This window comes from Acinonyx jubatus, chromosome E2 (assembly GCF_027475565.1).
Source record: "Acinonyx jubatus isolate Ajub_Pintada_27869175 chromosome E2, VMU_Ajub_asm_v1.0, whole genome shotgun sequence".
NCBI classification, from domain to species: Eukaryota; Metazoa; Chordata; class Mammalia; order Carnivora; family Felidae; genus Acinonyx; species Acinonyx jubatus.
Window position 1 is genome coordinate 49659056 of NC_069396.1, and position 22143 is coordinate 49681198.

General features: G+C 50.5%; 1 protein-coding gene across 3 annotated transcripts in view; it reads left to right on the forward strand.

Annotated features, from left to right (window-relative positions):
• Positions 1-22030, forward strand: part of RELB (RELB proto-oncogene, NF-kB subunit) — a 30200-nt gene extending 8170 nt beyond the window's left edge. For all 3 annotated transcript variants that reach the window (XM_053210868.1, XM_053210869.1, XM_053210867.1), the window contains 8 exons: positions 8289-8446; positions 10226-10317; positions 10505-10636; positions 12393-12497; positions 17983-18198; positions 18931-18999; positions 19121-19198; positions 21219-22030. In XM_053210868.1, the coding sequence (XP_053066843.1) occupies positions 8289-8446; positions 10226-10317; positions 10505-10636; positions 12393-12497; positions 17983-18198; positions 18931-18999; positions 19121-19198; positions 21219-21607 (1239 nt within the window). In that variant the 3' untranslated portion in view covers positions 21608-22030. The remainder of the gene's footprint in view (positions 1-8288; positions 8447-10225; positions 10318-10504; positions 10637-12392; positions 12498-17982; positions 18199-18930; positions 19000-19120; positions 19199-21218) is intronic.
• The last annotated feature ends 113 nt before the right edge of the window (positions 22031-22143 follow it).

Here is a 22143-nt window from a genome sequence, read left to right on the forward strand (position 1 = left end):
TCTGAGCCATCAGCCCAGAGCCTGACGCGGGGCTCGAACTCACGGACCGCGAGATCGTGACCTGGCTGAAGTCGGACGCTTAACCGACTGTGCCACCCAGGAGCCCCAGATTTTTTTTTTTTAATGTTTACTTATTCTCGAGGGAGAGACAGAGACAGAGTGTGAGTGGGGGAGGGTCAGAGAGAGAGAGGGAGACACAGAATCCGAAGCAGGCTCCAGGCTCCGAGCTGTCAGCCCAGAGCCTGATGTGGGGCTCGAACTCACAAACTGTGAGGTCACGACCTGAGCCGAAGTCAGCCGCTTAACCGACTGAGCCCCCCGGGCGCCCCAGAGCTACCCGTTTCAAACCTGTTTAAAGGTGCCTCTGTTTTAAAGTTTTAAAGCACATGCCTCAAAACTTTCAAAAATCAAAGATTTGTATTAACAGGAATTAAATCACACTTAATTTAATTAATTAAAATGAATAAAAATCCGCCACTCCTACCCCCAGGTCCCAGGTGCCCCCCCAGAGGTAACCATTCTTATCCATATCTCGTGTATCCTTCCAGAAGTAGTTTATGATTCTACAGGTAAATATGTACACACTATGTACAACAATCCCCCCTCCCTTTGTCCATAGAGGGGAGTGTCATATATACATTCTGTTCTGCACAGTGGTCTTTTTTGGTTAAGAATATGTCTTGGAGCTTGGCTAACCTCAGCCTGTCTAGAGATGTCTCACTCTCTACCACTGTAACCCGTTGCGTGGATGGGGGATAATTTACCATGCAGGTTCTCTCCTGGTGGGTATTGGGGTTGTTTCCCATCTCCTATTATAAGCAACGCTGTAGAGAATGACTCGGTTCGTCTGTTCTTTCCTTCATGTCGCTCCTGGAAGTGGACCTTGCTGGTTGGTCTAAGGTAATTTGGTAGGCAAATTGCCCTCCGTGAGGTTGTGCCCATGACCATTTCTCCCAACTGGCGTCGGAGAGGCATGGTTCCTTGCATCTCCCCGGTACAGAGCCCTCATGTGCTTCTGGATCTTTGTCGAAGTGTTTATTGAACCTGAGTTGTGTGTGAATCACTGCACCAGCCCCGGGTTGCATGGCCGCCAGCGCCCAGAGTCCTCCGAATTTCTCCCGACCAGGCAGCCAGAAGGGCCCTGTTAAATTGCACGTCTGCTCTTTGCCCTTGCTCAGAACCCTTTCTTGGCTCCCCAGTGCCCCCAGGAGGAAGCCTAATCTCCTCCCTGAGCCTCTAAGGCTCTCACCCTCTGGCTCCTGCTGCCCATTCCCACCCAGCCCCTCCTCACTGGCCACCCTCCAGCCACTAGGACTTTGCCCATGCTGTTCCTCCCGCCTGGAGACCCATGAGGCCTTAGCCCACTTCTGCCCCGGGTCCAAACTCCTTCACACGAGGTCTCCTGCTTCCTTCCCTCCCCCTCTCCCATAAAGTATGGGAATTTATACTCATAGGTTTATTTAGGTGATTAACAGAGCAATCCTGTCCTTCCCCCACCCTGCAGGAAGCAGTCAACATAGTGGTTACAAATTCAGATTCTAGAGTCAGAAAGACGTGCGTTTGAATCTTACCAGCTGTGTGAATTGAGGTTAGTCCGGTGCTTCTGAATGGAGTTGGAGCTCCCCACCACTCACTCCCCTAGTGGAGGCTCCCTTTACTCAGCTAGGTAGTTGTTATTTGATTTGGTTCCAGACATTGTGGCCAAAAGCAGCATCCCGGGCGGAACATTCTGGTGGAAAGAACGGTTTACTTTGAAATGTACATTCCATCACCGGATTTTCAGGAATGGGGCAAGCACAGGGCATAGAGGGATATTTTTGTAGCCCCTTATTTATCTTTAAAGATTTTGTCTATTTTTCCAATTGTCAGGGTATTTTTTTTTCAACTTTATGTCTCAACTTTTTCTTTTGAAAAATTAAAAACCTACATACGATAGACAAGAACATTGCAGTGAACATGATGTTTGCCTTATTTGCTTTATGTGTTTCTCTCCCTTTAGATAGACATTTATAGAGAGAGATTTAAAAGTAAGTTGGAGGGGCGCCTGGGTGGCTCAGTCGGTTAGGCATCCGACTTCAGCTCAGGTCATGATCTCACGGTTCGTGAGTTCGAGCCCCGCGTCGGGCTCTGTGCTGACAGCTCAGAGCCTGGAGCCTGCTTCAGATTCTGTGTCTCCCTCTCTCTCTGACCCTCCCCCGTTCATGCTGTCTCTCCCTGTCTCAAAAATAAAGTAAACATTAAAAAATTAAAAAAAAAAATAAATAAAAGTAATTTGGAGATATACTCCACTCATAATGTTTCAGTATATCCCTCAAGCACAAGGATGTTTTCCTACAATGTAGTGCCCATATAATCATAATATCATCATCACGCTCTAGAAACTTAATTTTCCTCCAAGAGTATTATCTAATATTCAGTCCATATTCTAATTATCCCCTAAATGTTCTTTTTCTTTCTTTTTTCCTCCCTTTCTTTTTCTTTCTTTCTTTCTTTCTTTCTTTCTTTCTTTCTTTCTTTCTTTCTTTCTTTTACGAGAGAGAGAGAGAGAACGAGCTGAGGAGGGACAGAGAGAAAGGGGGACAGAAGATTCAAAGCAAGCTCTGACTGACAGCACAGAGCCTGATGTGGGGCTCGAACCCACGAACCATGAGATCATGACCTGAGTTGAAGTTGGATGCTCAACCGACTGAGCCACCAGGGCATCCCTGTTCTTTCTTCTTTTTGAGGATTTTATTTTGAAGTACTCTCCTCACCCGATGTGGGGCTTGAACGCACAACCTTGAGATCAAGAGTCACGTGCTCCCCCCACGGAGCCAGCCTGGTGTCCCCCAAATATTCTTGGTAGCTGTTGTTTTTGTTGTTCACTTGTTGAATATTCAGTCCAGGATCACATGCTGCATTTAATTGACAGGACTGGCTATGGTCTGAATGTTTGTGTCCCCCTAAACTACATCCGTTGCAATCCTAGTCCCCAGTGTGATGGTATTAGAAGGTAGGGTCTTTGTGGGGCGCTTGAGTGGCTCAATCAGTGGGCGTCTGGCTCTTGATTTCAGCTCAGTTCATGATCCCAGGGTCATGAGATCGAGCCCCGCATTCAGCTCCGTGCTGGTCACTAAGTGTGGAGCCTGCTTGAGATTCTCTCTCCCCCCCCTCTGTTCTTCCCCCCCTCAAAATAAATAAATAAACTTAAAAAAAAAAAGAGAGAGAAGAAGGTAGGGCCCTTGTGAAGTGCTGAGGTTATGGGAGCAGAGCTCTCGTGAGTGGGGTTGATGATTTTGTAAGAGACTCCAGAGAGCTTGCCGGCCCCTCCCACCAGGTGAGAATGACACTGAGGGAAGTCAGGGCTGGAAGACGGGCCTCCCCAGAGCCTGACCATGCTGGCCCCCTCCAGAACAGTGAGAAATAAATTGCTGTTGCTTAGATGCCGTCCAGTTCACGTGTTCTGTTGTAGCAGCCCGGACAAAGACGGATGGCCTTAGTGTCTTTTTAATGTTTATTTTTGAGCGTGGGGGGACAGGCAACAAGAGGGACAGAGGATCCCTCAGCGAGCTCTGTGCTGACAGCAGAGAGCCGAGTGCGGGGCTCGAACTCACCAACCGTGAGATCATGACCTGAGCCAAAGTCGAAGGCTTAACCGACTAAGCCACCCAGGTGCCTCTGCCTCTAGTGTCTTTTGACCTGAGTTTAGCTTCTCAGTCTGACTTCATGCTTTGGGGTGTGGACACTTGTGGGAGGGGGGGGAGACAGGACAGCTGTTTCGTCGAATGTCCCGCATTCTGTGCTTGTTGAGCGTTTCCAAGACGAGATCAGGCTGGATGTTTTGGTGGGAATACCCCACTGGCGATGCTGTGGCTCACATCAGTCTCACATCAGGAGACATGGGGTGACAGTCTGTCCCCATGTCAGTGATGCTGAGTCAGACCCTGTGGGGAGGTATATTAGCCTGCCCAGGCTGCCATTACAAAATCCCACAGACTGGGTGGCTTGAACAACAGAAATGTATTGTCCTCATGGCTCTGGAGGCTGGAGGTCCAAGACGGCTTCCCTTTCTGTGTCCTCACTCGTCTGGTGTCTCTTTGCGTGTCCAAAGTACCTCTTTTTAAATTTTTTTTTTTGAGGGAGAGCATGGGGGAGGGGCAGAGAGAGAAGGAGAGAGAGAATCCCAAGCAGGTTCCGCGCTTCAGCACAGAGCCTGACACGGGGCTGGAGCTCATGTACCGTGAGATCATGAGCTGAGCCGAAATCAAGAGTTAGAAGCTTAACTGAGTGAGCCACCCAGGCGCCCCTAAATCACCTCTTCTTTTTTTTTTTTTTTTAAACGTTTATTTATTTTTGAGACAGAGAGAGACAGAGCATGAACGGGGGAGGGGCAGAGAGAGAGGGAGACACAGAATCTGAAACAGGCTCCAGGCTCTGAGCCATCAGCCCAGAGCCCGACGCGGGGCTCCAACTCACGGACCACAAGATCGTGACCTGAGCTGAAGTCGGACGTTCAACCGACTGAGCCACCCAGGCACCCCTAAATCACCTCTTCTTGTAAGGACATTGGGCAGATTGGATCAGAACGCATCCTAGCGGCCTCATTAACTTAATCACCTCTTGAAAGACTCTTGTCCCCAGATACAGTCACATCCTGAGGCACTGAGGGTTAGGGCTTCAACATATGAGTCGCAGGGGGATGCCCTTGGCCCATACCAGCTAGGGACCAGCAGCCCGTCTCGCTGTAAAGGTACAGCCTTCCTTTGTAATTAGTAACTTACCTGTGGGGTGATGCTTGGACGCTGTGTTTTCCCCAACACTTTCTTTCTAGGTCTTTCCAGGCAGTTTTTCTGAGTTGGTGTTGGTTTTGATTTTCAAAGAGTTAGAACAGTAAAAACCCAACAACAGGGGACTACCTGGCTCCGAATCTGGACTCAGGATTTTTAGTCCTATCTTTTGAAATTTATATACAATATTACGTCTCTCTACTCATAATCACCCCCCAAATCCATAATGCTGTAACTTTAATATGAAGGAGAAATAAAAGGAAAATAAACAGCATAATAAGCACCTTCATTTCAATATGTAAATGTTCAGCCACAGCCCCAGGGAATCCTAATGAAGGTGGCAGTCGCTTGAGACCTCACTAATGCAGTAGCCCCATCGGCAGCCTGACCCAGTCAGGTGGAGTTAGCGAATTAAACGCCATTTGGCCAGGGTTGCAGCTGGTGATGGGATCTTCCAAAGTGGCAAACAACCCTTAGTCTAAACAAAATCCGGTCTTCCCTTGGTTAACATGGTGGCCGCGGTCCTTGAAAATTCAGTATAATTTTTTTTTAATTTTTTTCCTCATTTTTATTTTATTTTCGAGACAGAGAGAGACAGAGCATGAACGGGGGAGGGGCAGAGAGAGAGAGGGAGACACAGAACCGGAAGCAGGCTCCAGGCTCTGAGCCATCAGCCCAGAGCCCGACGCGGGGCTCGAACTCACGGACCGCGAGATCGTGACCTGAGCTGAAGTCGGACGCCCAACCGACTGAGCCACCCAGGCGCCCCAGTGTAATTTTTTTTTAATGTGTGTTTATTTTTGAGAAAGAGAGAGAGAGAGACTGAGCGCAGGCGGGGGAAGGGCAGAGAGGGGGGAGACACAGAATCCCAAGCAGGCTCCAGGCTCTGAGCTCTGAGCTGTCAGCACAGAGCCCGACGCGGGGCTCGAACTCACGAACCACGAGATCATGACCTGAGCCGAAGTCAGACGTTCAATCAGTTAAGCCACCCAGGCGCCCCCAAAATTCAGCGTATTTTTAAGTTATGGGAAAAAGGACTGTATATGCAAAACAGCTAGATTCTGGCTGTGATTATTTCAAACAGGTTTGTCACCGATGTGAATGTTGGCGGGATGATCAAAATCTTGCAGGACTTGTGTTGGACTGTCCCTGGTTTTGCAAGCGGTGGAGCACGTCTGGCTCTGGCTACCGCCTGCCATGGGTCCCCATTACCCAGTCAACCCATATCACCTCCCAATATCCCAAACACCCCCTAGAGGGCAGTACTCCCCCACAGAGGCACATTCTTTCCTGGTCTTTTATGGGGAAGGGCTTTAGAAGTTCAGAGCTCAGGGGGTCTGGGTGGCTGAGTCAGTTGACCCTCCGACTTCGGCTCAGGTCATGATCTCACGGTCTGTGAGTTCGAGCCCCGCGTCGGGCTCTGTGCTGACAGCTCAGAGCCTGGAGCCTGCTATGGATTCTGTGTCTCCCTCTCTCCTGCCCCTGCCTTGCTCTCTCTTTCTCAAAAATAAACATTTTAAAAAAAAGTTAAAAAAAATTTTTTTTTAGAAGTTCAGAGCAGGCTTTACAGGGTCTTTGATGTCAGCAGGGCCCTACGGGTGACTCAGGAAAACCAGGTGGGTCTGGGCGACATCTGAAGAGCTGGTTTCTATCTGCTAGATTCTACGGTGAAAAATAAACTTCCTCCCTGCCATGTGGCTGCTGAACAGGAATTCCGGCCCCAGTTGCCTTAACGTCCATTTTCTTTAAAGGGAATCTGGAAATCTGGAAGAGCATGATGTTTCACGCTTTTGAAATGCAGGCACCGAATTTTCGGTTTCCCCAAATTGGAACAAAAATTATTTTAGTCTTTTTTTGTAGCTGAAAAAAGTTTTTATTGAGGTATAATTTATATATGCAGAATTGTGCATATTTAATGCATACATTTTGATGAGTTTGGATGAAACTTGTTAAAACAATTGTTTAATGTTTATTTTTGAGAGAGAGACAGAGACAGAGCGTGAGTGGGGGGTGGGGCAGAGAGCGAGAGGGAGACACAGAATCAGGAGCAGGCTTCAGGCTCTGAGCTGTCAGCACAGAGCCCGACGCGGGGCTCGAACCCACAAGCTGTGAGATCATGACCTGAGCTGAAGTTGGACGCTTAACGACTGAGCCACCCAGGTGCCCCTGAAACATTTTTTAATTACAGGGAAATGGAAAGAATAGTCCAGTGAGCACCTGTGTGCCCTTAACTTGTATTTGCCAGTTGACATTGGGCCACATTCCCTGTATCTGCCACTCTTCTCCATACACGCAAACACACACACTGTTTGTGCTAAACTATGTGCGTGCACATTGTAGATATTAAGTTACTTCACCTCGGGATACTTCAGCCGGCACCTCCTGCAAATAGAGTAAACTCCCGCATGGCGACATTAACAATATCATTAGCTTCCCTGGGAAAATTAACAATATCCCCTTATATCGTCCAATGTATTACGTCTCCGGCTTGTCCCCAAGATGTGTTTTATCATCGTTTCTTCCTCCTGCATCCAGGATCCAGTTAAGGATCATATGTTATAGATTGCATTTGCGTGTCATGTCTCTCTGGTCTCTCTGTCTCTCTCTTTTTTTTTTTTTTAATTTGAGAGAGAGAGTGTGAGCAGGGGAGAGGGGCAGAGAGAGAGAGAGAGAGAGAGAGAGAGAGAGAGAGAGAGAGAATCTCAAGCAGGCTCCACGCTCAGCACGGAGCCCGGCACAGGGCTCCATCCCACGACCCTGGTTTCAGGACCTGAGCCGAAATCGAGACTCAAGACGCTCAACCTACTGAGCCACCCAGATGCCCCTCTCTCCTTTTTTTTTTTTTCCAATCAAGTTGCAGTTGATCGACTCTTGTGTGTGCAGCTCTATGCATTTTCACATACATACACCACTGTGTAATTGCCAGCCAGGTCCATATATGTTATTTGTTCGATTATCACCCAAATGCGATGCCCATCTTTTTATTCTTTCACAACACTGATTTTTTTTTTTTGACCTGATGAACCACCATTTGGGCTCGTTTGAGGAATCACGGTGAGATTCAGGTAACATGCTTCTGGAAAGCTGTCACAGCAGCGATGTTGTGCCTTCCCAGTGTACCCCGTCAGGGTGCCCAAGTCATTTTGGCCCAGTATTGGTGATGTTGACCTTGGCCACCTGATTTACACGGCGCCCAGTGGCATTTCCCCTGCGAAGGTGCTTTTTTCCTCTGGTCATTAGTAAGTTCTCTGTGGGCTATACTTGGAGACCCTGTGTGCATCCAAGTTTCTAAAACACAGTGGCCAAAGAAGGCACATCTGGAGGGCAGCTATCATGTGATGAGGCCCCCAGGTCACCAGTCGGAAGCCTCTGGCTCAGGATCCCAGAGGGGTCTTAAGCAAACGCCCTTCCGTCATCCTATGGGGGGAGAGGGTTGGGGAGCTACCAGAGGAGGCCCCAGGGAGTTTGGATGAGTGCAGGTGTCTGCGATGGGACCCCAAAAGCGCACCTGTCTCCCTGCAGCTCCGGGATTGTGGAGGGCTTCGGGAGGTGGAGGTGACCGCCTGCCTGGTGTGGAAGGATTGGCCTCACCGAGTCCACCCCCACAGCCTCGTGGGGAAAGACTGCACCGACGGCGTCTGCAGGGTGAGGCTCCGGCCTCATGTCAGCCCCCGGCACAGGTACTTGACCCCCGATCCCTAACCCTGCACCTCAGGCACCAGAGAAATAGAGGGGCTGAAGATTGCCCAGGGAAACCTTAGCAAAAGGGGCCGCTCGGCCAGATTGTCCCCACTGCATTTCCTAGATGAGGAGACTGAGGCCAGGCCTGGGGGTGGTGGAGGGGCTTACCTAGGCCTGGCCCCCCTGCTGCACGCCCATTCACACACATTATATTTATCCCCATTTTGTAGAGGTGGAAACTGAGGCACGGAGAGGTGAAGGAGCCCAGATAGCTGATGGCAAAGCTGGGATTTGACTCCCGACCCCACTTAACTGCGAGGATCATTCCTTCTTCCCCTTTATCATTTACAATAAATAAAAATTAAAAGGTACAAAAAGATTCTACGGTGAAAAATAAACTTCCTCCCAGCTATCAGCGTCCCTTCCTAGAGGCGATTAAAAATATGCTACACGTACTTTTTTTTTTTCTCCCCTTACAAGTAGTAGCAGACGTTTGTACCTCCTTTTCATGTTCTAGTACATCTTAGAGATCGCTCCTATAAGCATCTAGAGCTGCCCTATCCTTTTTCCTGGCTGCATAGAATTCTGATGTACAGACGTGCACAATTAATTAAGCAAGTCCCCTAGTAATGGGCACTTAGGGTGGTTCCGGCCTCCTGTGGCCCAGTTACTAACTGTGTTGTAATGCATGGCTTTACACATATATCATTTCTTCTCTAGGATCGGTTCCTAGAAATAAAATTGCTCGCTCTAAGTCCACACAGGTGTACTTTCAGTGATGGATACATTTACTGAAGGGCAGAAAAAAAAAATCACATGGAAGCTCCATGTGAGTAGGGATATTGTCTCTTTTGTTCCCGGTTGTGTCCCCCAGTGCCCAGCACGGTGCCTGGCACCCAGTAGGTGCTCAGGAAATACCTGTAGCATGAATGAATCCTGCCGTGTTGTCCTTGCTGGAGTGCCTTACGCTCCCACCCACCGTGGGTGACAGTGCTCGATTCTTGACAGCTTTCTCGAGAGCTTTATCAAACGTTTTGATCCTTGCTGTGTCGATGAGTTTTTTATACATTGGCATCACGTCGGTTTTAATTTGTAGTGTCCTTTTTTTTAAATTTTTTTTAATGTTTATTTATTTTTGAGACAGAGAGAGACAGAGCATGAACGGGGGAGGGGCAGAGAGAGAGGGAGACACAGAATCGGAAGCAGGCTCCAGGCTCTGAACCATCAGCCCAGAGCCCGACGCGGGGCTCGAACTCACGGACCACGAGATCGTGACCTGAGCTGAAGTTGGACGCTTAACCGACTGAGCCACCCAGGCGCCCCACTTTTTTTTTTTTTTAATATTTATCTTTGAGAGAGCGCAAGCAGGGGAGGGGCAGAGAGAGGGGGACAGAGGATCTGAAGCGGGCTCTGCGCGGACAGGCTGACAGCAGCGAGCCCGATGTGGGGCTCGAACTCACGAGCTGCGATATCATGACCCGAGCTGAAGTCAGATGCTCAACCAAGTGAGCCACCCGGGTGCCCCATAATTTGCAGTGTTCCCACTATAAATGGGGTTGGCCAGTGTTTTCTTATGGTAAAGACAGGTGCGTTTCCAGGTTCTCTTGAGAATCCCCAATGCTCCTGAGGGGTTTAAACCCTAGGGCCCTCCTGATGCTGGGCACCCTGAGACTCTGAGCCCCGAGGCAGCATATGCCGGAGTCCTCCTCTGGGTTAGGTCTCTACCTGCCTATTCATGAGTACTTCCCTTCACCCATTCCTTCCCTCTCCCCGTTCAGCTTTAACAATCTGGGCATCCAGTGTGTGAGGAAGAAGGAGATTGAAGCCGCCATTGAGCGGAAGATTCAGCTGGGCATCGACCCCTACAACGGTGAGTCCCCGAAACTAGTCAGATTGTCTTGTCCTCCTGAACGCCTTGCCCTCTCTGCCACCCGGTCCCCTTACCTCACCTTCTCCAGTATCCACTATCTCCCCAGCCCCCAGTCCCTACCCTCTCCACCATATTCCCACCAGAGTCTCCACCCCCCACCCTCAGCCTTCCCATACCTCTCCTACAGCTGGGTCCCTGAAGAACCATCAAGAGGTGGACATGAATGTCGTGAGGATTTGCTTCCAGGCCTCATATAGGGACCAGCAGGGACAGATGCGCCGGATGGACCCTGTACTCTCTGAGCCCGTCTATGACAAGAGTGAGTCTGGGGTGTGCGTATTAGGATTGTTGTTGGCCACAGATACTGGAAAGCCCCACATTCAATTGTTTGAACAAACAAGCCAAGGGTGTTCTTTATTTTTATTTGTCTCGTTATTAAGTCTGTTGGTGCTGATTCAGCTGCTCGGCAATATTAGGGCCCTGGTTCAGCTCTGTGATGCCCTTGGTCATGAGCTGGCTGCCACGGCTCCAGATATCATGTCTGTGTTCAAGGCACGATGGGCAGGGTCACCCTGTACGGTGTGCAGGCTGTACACTGCCCAATTGCAGTGGTCAGCATTTATTAGGTAGCCTATGGAAACGAGGGCTCTTAGTATTGTAGAATGCACAACCTGAACCACTATACTAGGCAGTTCTAGGAAAGAGGCAGCACGAGTAATAATACTTTTTTCTTTTATACAGAAAACAGTAGATTCCCCAGAATCCCCCTGGTGGACTTCTGTTTATGTATCCTTGGCCGTAATTTGGTCTCATCGCTGCCCCTAGTTGCAAGGGAGTCTGGGAAAGCAAGCATTTAGGTTTTCCATCCTCTCCAAAGGGATATAGGTATGGAAGAGGAGAATGGGAATGGCTGTTAGGTTTTAGCAGCCTACAGTGACTGCCACAAGCATCAAAACGAGGAGGGATTTTTTTTTTAAGTTTATTTATTTTGAGACAGAGAGAGGGAGGGGCAGAGAGAGAATCCCAAACAGGCTCCATGCTGTCAGTGCAAAGCCCGGTTCGGGACTCGATTTCACAAACCGTGAGTTCGCAACCTGAGCCAAAACCAAGAGTCAGCCGCTTACGTGACTGATCCACCCAGGTGCCCCCAAATGGGAGGGATATTAATTCAGTCAAGGCTTTTGTGGGTACAAGTGATAGAATTCCAACTCAAGTGGGCTGAAGAATCTGTTTGTTCCATTAATTAACAAGGTCCAGCACCTAAAGTGCTTCAGGTCTGGCTGAATCCAGGTGCTCAGCAGTACCATTAGGGATCTCTTTCCAACTCTAAGTTCTACTTCCTCCAATTTAGAGTCATTTTTGGCAGGGTCCTCCCATGGTGGGAGCAAAATGACTGTATGCAGCCCTAGCCTTGTATCCTACCAGCTTGGAACCTCTCCCCTGTGCCCAAAGAGAGCTTCTCTTACCCAATGTTTTTGGTTGGATTCTCGGGGCTTGCTCTCATTGGCCTGGCTTTGGTCATGTGTTCCTCTCTGACCAATCAACTGTGGCCAGAGGGAGGCAGTGCTTTCATTGGCCAGGTTTGGGGCATGTGATCACTGCTGAGCTAGGGAGTGGCTTCAGCCCCCCAAGACAGGTGCACACTTGACTGAGATGGGGGTGGGGGCTGTTATCTTCAAGAAAAATCGAGGGGCTGTTAACAGAAAGAGGGCCAGGACTGCTTCTAGCCAGGCAAGACGAGGGTGTCCACTACAGATTTCAGACCATGAATCCTGCTCTCAGAATGGTCTCTGACCTCTGACCTGGCCGACTCTCCTCTGAGGTCTGACAGCCTCCCTTTCGGCTGGACACTCGCTGGGCCCCAGCCTGGAGGACTCGCGACTCTCCATCGACCCTTCCGTCTGAGCATCTTCTTCTTCTCCCTGGACCACGGGTTCCAGGAGGATCAGGCCAGCTGGCTTCTCCGTTTCCATCTTGGCCTGGCCCAGGGTGGGCACCCACGGGGTACCTGCTAAGGGTTGGATGACTGAATTCTCATCTTTGCTTCCATCCATCTTCCCCTCGCTCTGTCCCAGAGTCCACAAACACGTCAGAGCTGCGGATTTGCCGAATTAACAAGGAGAGCGGGCCGTGCACGGGGGGCGAGGAGCTCTATCTGCTGTGCGACAAGGTGCAGAAAGGTGAGGGACCTGGGACAGCGCCCCGGGGCGGCGTGGGGTCTGCTGGCTTTGCTGGGGTAGCCAGGGAGCTGGGTGGGTGATTGGGTGAGGAGGAGCTGGTCGACTGGGGCGGCGGAGTCGAAGGATCCAGAACTCTGGTTGGGGAGTCCAAGTGAAACAGCTGACTGGTCCGTTCGCTCACGGAGCCGCTCACTCGCTCATTCATGCGCAAAGATGGAGAGCCTTATGTGCTGGCTCAGGCCAGGCAGTGCCGGCCCCCAGGAGCTGCGACGGTGGGGGGGGGGGGGGGGACTCTGATATTAACATCCTGGAGTTGCATAAATAAATGCTTTATGACGGCTGTGCTAGGGCTACAGGAGGAGGAAAATGGAGAGGGGGAGAAATATCTCCCCCACTTCATTCGTGTCTGTTCAAGTGTCCCTTTTTCAAAGAGAGGGTTTCATAAAAAACAGGTGCCCGCCGCATTGCCTGGCTGGGGAGAGCTTTCCCTCTTACCATATATGTCTGTTCTGTATCCTTTGCATTTTCTGTCATGTGACTCTATTTTACATCGCATCACCCCCAACAGTAATAAAGAGCTAACGTTGGGGCGCCTGGGTGGCTCCGTCGGTTGAGCGTGAGACTTCAGCTCAGGTCATGATCTTGCAGTCTGTGAGTTCGAGCCCCGCGTCGGGCTCTGTGCTGACAGCTCAGAGCCTGGAGCCTGTTTCAGATTCTGTGTCTCCCTCTCTCTCTGACCCTCCCCCATTCATGCTCTGTCTCTCTCTGTCTCAAAAATAAATAAACGTTTAAAAAAAAATTTTTTTAAAAAAGAGCTAACGTTTATCTTGCCCTTTCTATATGCCAAGCTCTCTTACAAGCACTTTGGTTTTTGTTTTAGATTTTTTTTTTAATGTTTATTTATTTTTGAGAGGAAGACAGAGGGCAAGCTGGGGAGGTGCAGAGAAAGGGAGGAGACACAGAATCTGAAGCAGGCTCCAGGCTCGGAGCTGTCAGCACAGAGCCCAACGTGGGGCTCGAACCCACGAACTTATGAGATCATAACCTGAGTTGAAGTCGGATGTTTAACTGACTGAGCCACCCAGGCACCTGTCTTACAAGCATTTTGTATGCATCACTCATTAGATCATCTAATTGCCTAACAGTTCTAGGAGGTAGATCCAATCATTATCTCTCTTTTATAGACAGGAAACTAAGGCACAGAAAGGTTAAGTAACTTGCACAAGGTCACACAGCTAGGCGGGTAGAGACCGGATTTGAATGCAGGTGGTCTGTGCTCCTAATCATTGTTCTGGGAGGAAACAGAAAAAAGATAGAGAAAGAGAGTTGAAAAAAAATTCAGGAAGATGGTGAAAAAGTAGTGTTTGGAGAAAAACAATTCTGAGAAAGGAGCTAGGGAAGAATGGCCGGAAGGCTTGTGGGCACAATTTTACTCAGTGGGGTCAGGGAAGACCACTCTTAGGGTATGTTATGGGAGCCATGAGGGATCTGTGTGACTCTCTGGGGAAGAGCGATTCAGCAGAGGAAACAGCAAGTGCAAAGGCCCTGGGGTGGTAGCAGGTCCCAGTGTTGGAGGAACAGCAAGGCCATTGGGGCAGGTGGGGAGCAGAGTGGGAGAGCCTGTCACAGCTTCAGGGATCCTTCTCAATCCTTTCTCAGGCTGTGTGATTACATAGTTAACATCTGTCTCCCCCATTGGGGTGTATAGGGTAGGACCTAGGGCTGTCTTGGTGAGCAGCTGTGTCCCCAGAACTACCCAGTCCAGGGTCAAGCACACATGACGTTCTCAGGAAAAAAAAAAAAAATTTGTACTTTTTTTTGTTTTTTTGCCACAAGTTTCACTCTTTAAAATTAAAAATTGTTTCAATGTTTATTTATTTTCGAGAGAGAGCACGCATGCAGGTGAGGGAGGGGCAGGGAGAGAGGGGACAGAGGATCTCAAGCCAGCTCCATGCTGATAGCGGGGAGCCTAATGTGGGACTCGAACTCACGAACCACCAGATCATGACCTGGGCCGAAGTCAGACACTCAACCAACTGGGCCACCCGGCTGCCCCTTACTCTTTAAAAAAATTTTTGTAAACTGTTTTAAATTTTTTTTTTTAACGTTTATTTTTGAGACAGAGAGACACAGAGCATGAACGGGGGAGGGTCAGAGAGAGGGAGACACAGAATCTGAAACGGGCTCCAGGCTCTGAGCTGTCAGCACAGAGCCCGACGCGGGGCTCGAACTCACGGACCGCGAGATCGTGACCTGAGCCGAAGTCGGCCGCCTAACCGACTGAGCCACCCAGGCGCCCCTAAACTGTTTTAAAATATACAATTCAGTGGCACTTAATACAGTCATCATGGGGTGCCACCACCACTATCTAGTTCCAGAACATTTTCGTGGTCTATTATATCATATAAGCAGTCACTCTGTATTCTTCCCTCCCCTAAGCCCTGGCCACCACTAATCAGTTTCTGTTGGTAGATTTCTCTCTTCTGGACATTTCACATAAATGGAATCATAGGATACATGGCCTTTCATGTCTGGCTTCTTTCGCTTAATGTTTGCAGGATTCGTCTATGTGGTAGTACGGTGCTTTATTCCTTTTTACGACTGAATACACCACTGCACAGATATATAATTTGTTTATTCATTTATAAGTTGGTGGATATTTGGGTTGGCTATTCTTGTTTTTTAATTTAAAAATTTTTTATTTTGTAAACACTTGAGTTTTTGGGTTTTTTTTTTTTTTTTTTTTTAAACCTAGATGTCTTACTTTTTTTGTCTTTTCTTTTTTCTTTTTTTTTTTTTAGAGAGAGGGAGCGTGAGAGCATATGCATAAGTGGGGGAAGGGCACAGGGGGAAAGAATTCCAGGCAGGCTCCATGCTGGTTGTGGAGCCCTGATGCAGGTCTTGATCCCACAACCCGGGGATGATGACCTGAGCTGAAATCAAAAGTTGGATGCTCAACCGACTGAGCCACCCAGGATCCCCTGTTTTTTTTTTTTTTAACCTAAAAAAAATTTTTTTTAATGTTTATTTATTTTTGAGACAGGGAGAGACAGCATGAACGGGGGAGGGTCAGAGAGAGAGGGACACACAGAATCTGAAACAGGCTCCAGGCTCTGAGCTGTCAGCACAGAGCCCGACGCGGGGCTCGAACTCACGGACCGCAAGATCATGACCTGAGCCGAAGTCAGATGCTTAACCGACTGAGCCACCCAGGCTCCCCTTTTTTAACTTTTTTAAAGAGAGAGAGAGAGAAAGCATGAGCAGGGGAGGGGAGAAGAGAGAGAATCCCAAGCGGGCTCTGCAATGCAGAGTCTGGTGTAGGGCTCGATTCCACCACCCTGAGTAGAAATCAAGAGTCAGACACTTAACTGACTGAGCCACCCAGGTTCCTCCCACCTTTTGGTTATTACAAGTGTCACTATGACCAATCGAACATTTATGTATAAGTTTTTGTGCCCAGGAATGGGAGGTTCTTAATTTTTTTTTTAACGTTTATGTATTATTGAGAGACAGAGAGAGACAGCATGAGCATAGGAGGGGCAGAGAGAGGAGGAGACACAGAATCTGAAGCAAACTCCAGGCTCTGAGCTGTTAGCACAGAGCCTGACGCGGCTCGAACTCCCAAACCTGATCATGACCTGAGCCGAAGTCGGACGCTCAACTGGCTGAGCCCCCCAGGTGCCCCCCCCCAGGAATGGGAGGTTCTTATAGAATTTTGAGTGAATGAGCAAATGGTGATTGAGTGGCTCTCTGTGCTGGGCCCTTGTGTTAGGCAGTGTTGGGACATAGCAGTGACAGAGACAGTCCTGGGCTCTGCTCTCGCAGGGCTCCCAGTTCAGTGGGGGGGATAAGGAAATAAAGACAAATTCCAAAGGTGAGTTATGCTAAGACGGAAGAAGACAAAGCACCAAGACTGAACAACAAGAAGACCAGACATGGTCTGGGCACCATGGAAGGCTTCCCAGAGGAGGTGATATTTGAGCCAAGATCTGAGGAATGCCAAGGAGATTGTTAGGGGCCTGGGATTGGGGTCCAAGAGCAGGGAAACTGTTCTAGGTGTGTGCAACCAGCTAGAGGCAGATGTGAGTCCTGATCCATCGTTCACTCACTGGCCAGTCTTGGGTTGGTGACTTCACCACCCTGAGTCTCCATTTCCTCATCCCTAAAATGAGCTGGTGTTGGGATGTTACGGGATCTCAACTACCCAAGAACTACACTACAAAGAGTTAGTGTTAATGAGAATTTCTGAGTGCCAGACCTGAAGCTAGTACATTGTATAATGCTAATAAAAGTAATCATACTCGGGGCCCCTGGGGGGCTCAGTCGGTCACGCGTCCAACTCCGGCTCAGGTCATGATCTCGAGTTTCATGAGTTGGGGCTCTGTGCTGACAGCTCAGAGGCTGGAGCCTGCTTCGGATTGTGTCTCCCTCTCTCTCTGCCCCCTCCCTGCTCGTGCTCTCTCTCTCTCTCTCCCCCTCTCTCAAAAATAAATAAACATTAAAAAAAAATTAAAGTGGCTGTGTAGGAGAGTTGGCACAGTAGATCTGAGACTATTATCCTTTGAAAGGCCTACTTCAAGGGCTGACCCTTGGCTGGCTTTTGGAATCTTGGGTGTCGAGAGGGCTCCCACCATTCCCTGACTGATGGGAGTGGCTCACTGTGTTTAAACTGTTTGCATGGACAATGTGGTTTGTGCTGAACACCTGCTTTGCTTCTGGGAGTCTGGAATTTTGGTATGTGCCAGGCAGACGGTGCCTATGGAACCAACCCCCAATAAAAACCCCCGGGGTGCCAGGGTCTCCAGCAAGCTTCCCTGAGAGACCGCATTTCACACGTGTTGTCACAGTTTGTTACGGGGGGTGGGGGGGTACTCAGCATGTTCTCTGCGACTCCACTGGGAGAGGACTCTTGGAAGCTTGTGACTGGTTTCCTCTGGACTTTACTCCAGGCAAAATCTTTTCCCTTTACTGAGGACGCTCATTACCTTCTTGCTGTAATAAATCTCAGCCATGAGTATGAGTATATGCTGAGTCCTGTGGGTCCCCTTAGTGAATCACTGAATCTGACAATGGTCTGGGGGACTTCTGACACCGTGGGGATATTAATTCTACCTGCCGCTCAGGTTGCTGAAAGGATTAAATGAGATAATATACATAAAAAATATTTAAGATACTTAGAGACTAGCACACGAGTAGGTGCTCAACAGGTTAGCTGCCACGATGATTAGTTTTATTCTTAAGACTATCAATATCGGGGGCACCTGGCTGGTTTGGTTGGTAGAGCGTGTGACTCTCGATCTTGGGGTCGTAAGTTCAAGCCCCACATGGGGCGTGGAACTCATTTAAAAAAAAAAATCAGCTGGAATTGCAAAAACTTAAAAAAATACTTGAAAAACCTCAACATTGATTTGGGGGGAGGCTGAACGTGTTGGGGGCCCAGTGGGCCAGTGTCCTGGCTCAGCTGATGTCCCCACTTTCCCGCCAGAGGATATATCGGTGGTGTTCAGCAGGGCCTCCTGGGAAGGCCGGGCAGACTTCTCCCAGGCCGATGTGCACCGCCAGATCGCCATTGTGTTCAAGACACCGCCCTATGAGGACCTGGAAATCGTTGAGCCTGTGACCGTGAACGTCTTCCTGCAGCGGCTCACTGACGGGGTCTGCAGTGAGCCTCTGCCCTTCACGTACCTGCCTCGGGACCATGGTAACCGCAGAAATCCAGGGTGACCCACTGCCCAGAGACCAGGTCTTTGGCCTAGAGGGGCCAGGGGAAGAGGCAGAAGTAAAATGCAGGTTCATGACTGCACAGACTGGGGTCCACTACTTAACTGGTTTTGTGAACTTGGCCTCTCTCAACCTCAGCCTCCTATGTAAAATGGAAATAATGCTACCTGTCTGATGGCATTTGGGGAGTATTTATTTGTCCCCTCAGCACGTTGGCTCATGCCTGGCCCTGTACTGGCTGGTGCTGGGGACACAGCAGTGACCAAGATAGCCTCAGCTTTGCCCTTGTAAGTGTCATAGTCCTTTAGTGGGGATGGAATTGCTCAGGGGACTCAGGTCACTCCGAGGGGGCATCTGACCCAAGCCTGGGGATCAGGGAAGCCTTCCTGGAGAAGGGGATGGCTGAGGACGTGAGGATGTCTAAGCAATTCTTGAGGGAAGTGGTGGGAGGTGGGAAATAGTGTCAAGCAGCTGGAGTCGCAAGTGCAAAGGCCCTGAGGCAGGATTGTGCCTGGCGTGTTCCAGGAACGACAAAGAGGCCAGTGTGGCTAGAAGTGGATTTGGGTTTTTCATTCTGATTAAGATGTGGCCATCTATTTGCATTAGTTGGCCAAAAACCGGAGCAAGTCAAGGACTTCCTAAACGGTCTCTGTAATTAACGCTTAATTATAATTATTGATGGATTCCCTTGCCCCCGGTGTCTCCTGAACAGACAGCTACGGAGTGGACAAGAAGCGGAAACGGGGGATGCCGGACGTCCTCGGGGAGCTGAACAGCTCCGGTGTGTCCCTTATGCCCCTTTCCACGCCCATCTCCAGGTTCCTGGGAGGGGATGGCTAAGTCCTAGGCTGGGGAGGCGGGGCTGTGAGGGTCCAGGGCTCCTCATCTCCACCTTCCCTTAGACCCCCATGGCATCGAGAGCAAACGGCGGAGGAAAAAGCCGGCCTTCCTGGATCACTTCCTGCCCAACCACGGCTCAGGTGGGTCACGGCACGGGTCGGTCCCTGCCCTCTGAAGCAGGGTGAGGGTGCTTCTGGCCTCTTCAGCGCCCCCCCCCCCGCCCCCCCACCTCGCACAAGGCCAGTAACTCACCACTTAGGCAGCAGCCTGAAGTAGAAAGAATAAGATTTCTGGACACAGTCTGGAGGCTCTGATCTCAGCTGGGCCATTGACTCGCTGGGTGACCATGGCCAAGTTGGTCAGAGCTTCAGGGCCTCCTCTGAAGCGTTTCACCATAGGCGTACCTCACGGGCCTTTTAGATTTTAATGTACTTTTTAACGTTTATTTATTGATGTTGGGAGAGTGAGAGCGAGTGGGGGAGAGGCGGAAAGAGAGAGAGACTCCCAAGCAGGCTCCAGGCTCAGCGCACGGCCCGACAGAGAGGCAGACGGGGGGTCTTACCCGAGGTCACCCACCTGGTCTGTGATGGGGCGGGGAGCTGTACGTGGCCATCTGTGTAGGTTGGTGGTGAAGCGCTGTGTGAAGGAGGTGGCCGGGAGTGGATGGCAGGCAGGTGGGGGTGGGTGTCAGGGCCAGCCAACTCTCACTGAGAGCCTCTCTAACCCAGCCACCCTCTGGCCTGTTCGACCCCTGCCTTCATCTAAACTCACACGCCAGCTTCCACTTCCCATGAACCGCAGCCCCATCTGGCTGCCATCAGAAGCCTCCCCACCCACTGACCAGCTGGAAGAACGCCGCCCACCCCCCCACCCCCCCAGTACCCCAGCCACCCAGCTCCCAGCCAGACTCAGCTGAACCTGGACCCAGCCAGCCCCACCCTGGAGGTTTCAAGTGTCACCTGTTATTCCCTCTACCCACTGCCCCTGGTAACCAGTGCCTCCAGAGCTCCGCCCATAGCAACCACCAATCCCAGCCTCTCCTCATTAGCCACCTGCCATTCATCTGCCTCCTCCATCACCCCAGTTTCCCAGTGCCTAAAGTCCCCCTCTCTCATCCTTGGGGCAGAGCTGCTCTGGCATGATAGTATAATGGTTAGGAGCATGGCCTCATGGGATCAGATGGAGTTTGAATTCTGAGGCCCGAATTTAGCCACGGTGAGACTTCCGTGTGACTCCTTGGGACCTCATCTGTCAGACGGAAACTCTACCTCTTAAGGTCCCTTTTAGAATTTAGTGAGGTCATGTCCCACAGCACAGTGGCTGGCACAGAGTTCATGCTCAGATCTTAGGAACTTGCCAGAAATCGGGAATGCCACCTGCATTTGTTATGATCATGTTTAGCTGCGTTCACAGCAAACCCCAAATTAACAGGGGCTTTGACAAGGTAGAACTTTATGTCTTCTCTCAGATAATCAGCGATAGACAGTCCTGGGATGGTTTGGAGGCTGTATGATCATCAGAGACCCAAGCAAGCTCCAGCCATTTTCACCTCACAGTTTCTATCTCATGGTCCAAGGTGGCTGCCCCAGCTCCAGCCATCATGCCCACATTCCAGTGAGGAAAACTTAGTCACATAACCACATTAAGCTGTAAGCGAGGCTGGGAAATAGAGTCCCAGTAGTCCTGGGTCTCTTTCTGAGATAAGCGTAATATACCTTTGCTGGTGAGGTTTGTCTTGTTGCAAAGAGAGACTCTCCTATGATGACACATAATTTTACCTTCCAATTTGGGGACTGGTGACTCCTCATTTGGGTATCCCATGTGCGGGGATTTCTTTTCGGGTTGTGTCTATAATGGGGGGGGGGGGCGGAGGGGCTTTAGAGACTCTTCGGCTTTCTTATTTTTTGGAAAAACTCCCTAGCACTGCAGGAGCATTGTTTGAACCCTGGGTCCACAACTCGCCAGCTATGTGTGAGTGAATTATGTTGCCTCAGTTTGCTTATTGAGAATGGTGATAGTCCCTGCTCCAAGGGTCTCCTTGGGATTAACAGAGGCCACAGTAATAACGCATTTAGCACTATCGGGGCATTCGAGATAGAACGGGGCCAGAAGTTGACCCTGAAGCCTGCCCTGCTTCCTTCGGTCTTTTCATCCCTGCAGGCCCGTTCCTCCCGCCGTCAGCCCTGCTGCCGGATACAGACTTCTTCCCTGGCCCCGTGTCCCTACCAGGCCTGGAGCCCCCAGGGGGGCCGGACCTCCTGGACGACAGCTTTGCCTACGATGACGCCACAGCCCCCACACTCTTCACCATGCTGGACATGTTGCCCCCGGCGCCGCCACTCGCCAGCGCTGTCACGGGCAACGGGGCGGCAGGGCCCACTGTTGGAGAGCCTTCCGGCCCCGAGCCAATGACACTGGACTCATACCAGGCCCCAGGCCCCGGGGACGGGGGCACTGCCAGCCTTGTGGGCAGCAACATGTTCCCCAACCAGTACCGCGAGGTCGGATTTGGGGGAGGGCTCCTGTCCCCGGGGCCCGAGGCCACGTAGCCCCGAGGTGCTGGAGGAGAGAGGCGCTGGGCGGGAGGGAAGTAGGTAGAAGGAGCCCTGAAAACCCAACCAGGATGTCCACCACCTCCATCCCCTTGGGCCACCCTTGGTCAGTCTTCCGACCTCCTCATCCTTCTGAATGGGACATGTTCAGCGCTGGTCAGAAGCTCCGTAGCACCGGTTTCCCCTGAGCCCATTTTACAAATGAGAAAACCGAGTCCGGAGAGGAAAAGGGGCTTGGCTCCCACGCACCAGCTTGTAAAGCTGCCTCAACCCCCACAAGAGGGGGGCACCTTCTCCAGGCGGATTCTGGAGTGTACATATGGGAGAAGGGTGCAGATCCTCAGCTCTCCTTCCCCAAGCCTGAAGGTGGGGGATACAGGTTGTTTGTTTTGAGTCTTCCCAATAAAGATGAGTTTTTGAGCCTCGGGAGTCTGGTCTCTCCTCCGCTTGGGAAACACCCCGGGCCCTCACGCACGAACCCTCCGGGAAGTCCTTGGCTCCGCCTCTCACGCCTCCGTCCTCCAGGCCCCGCC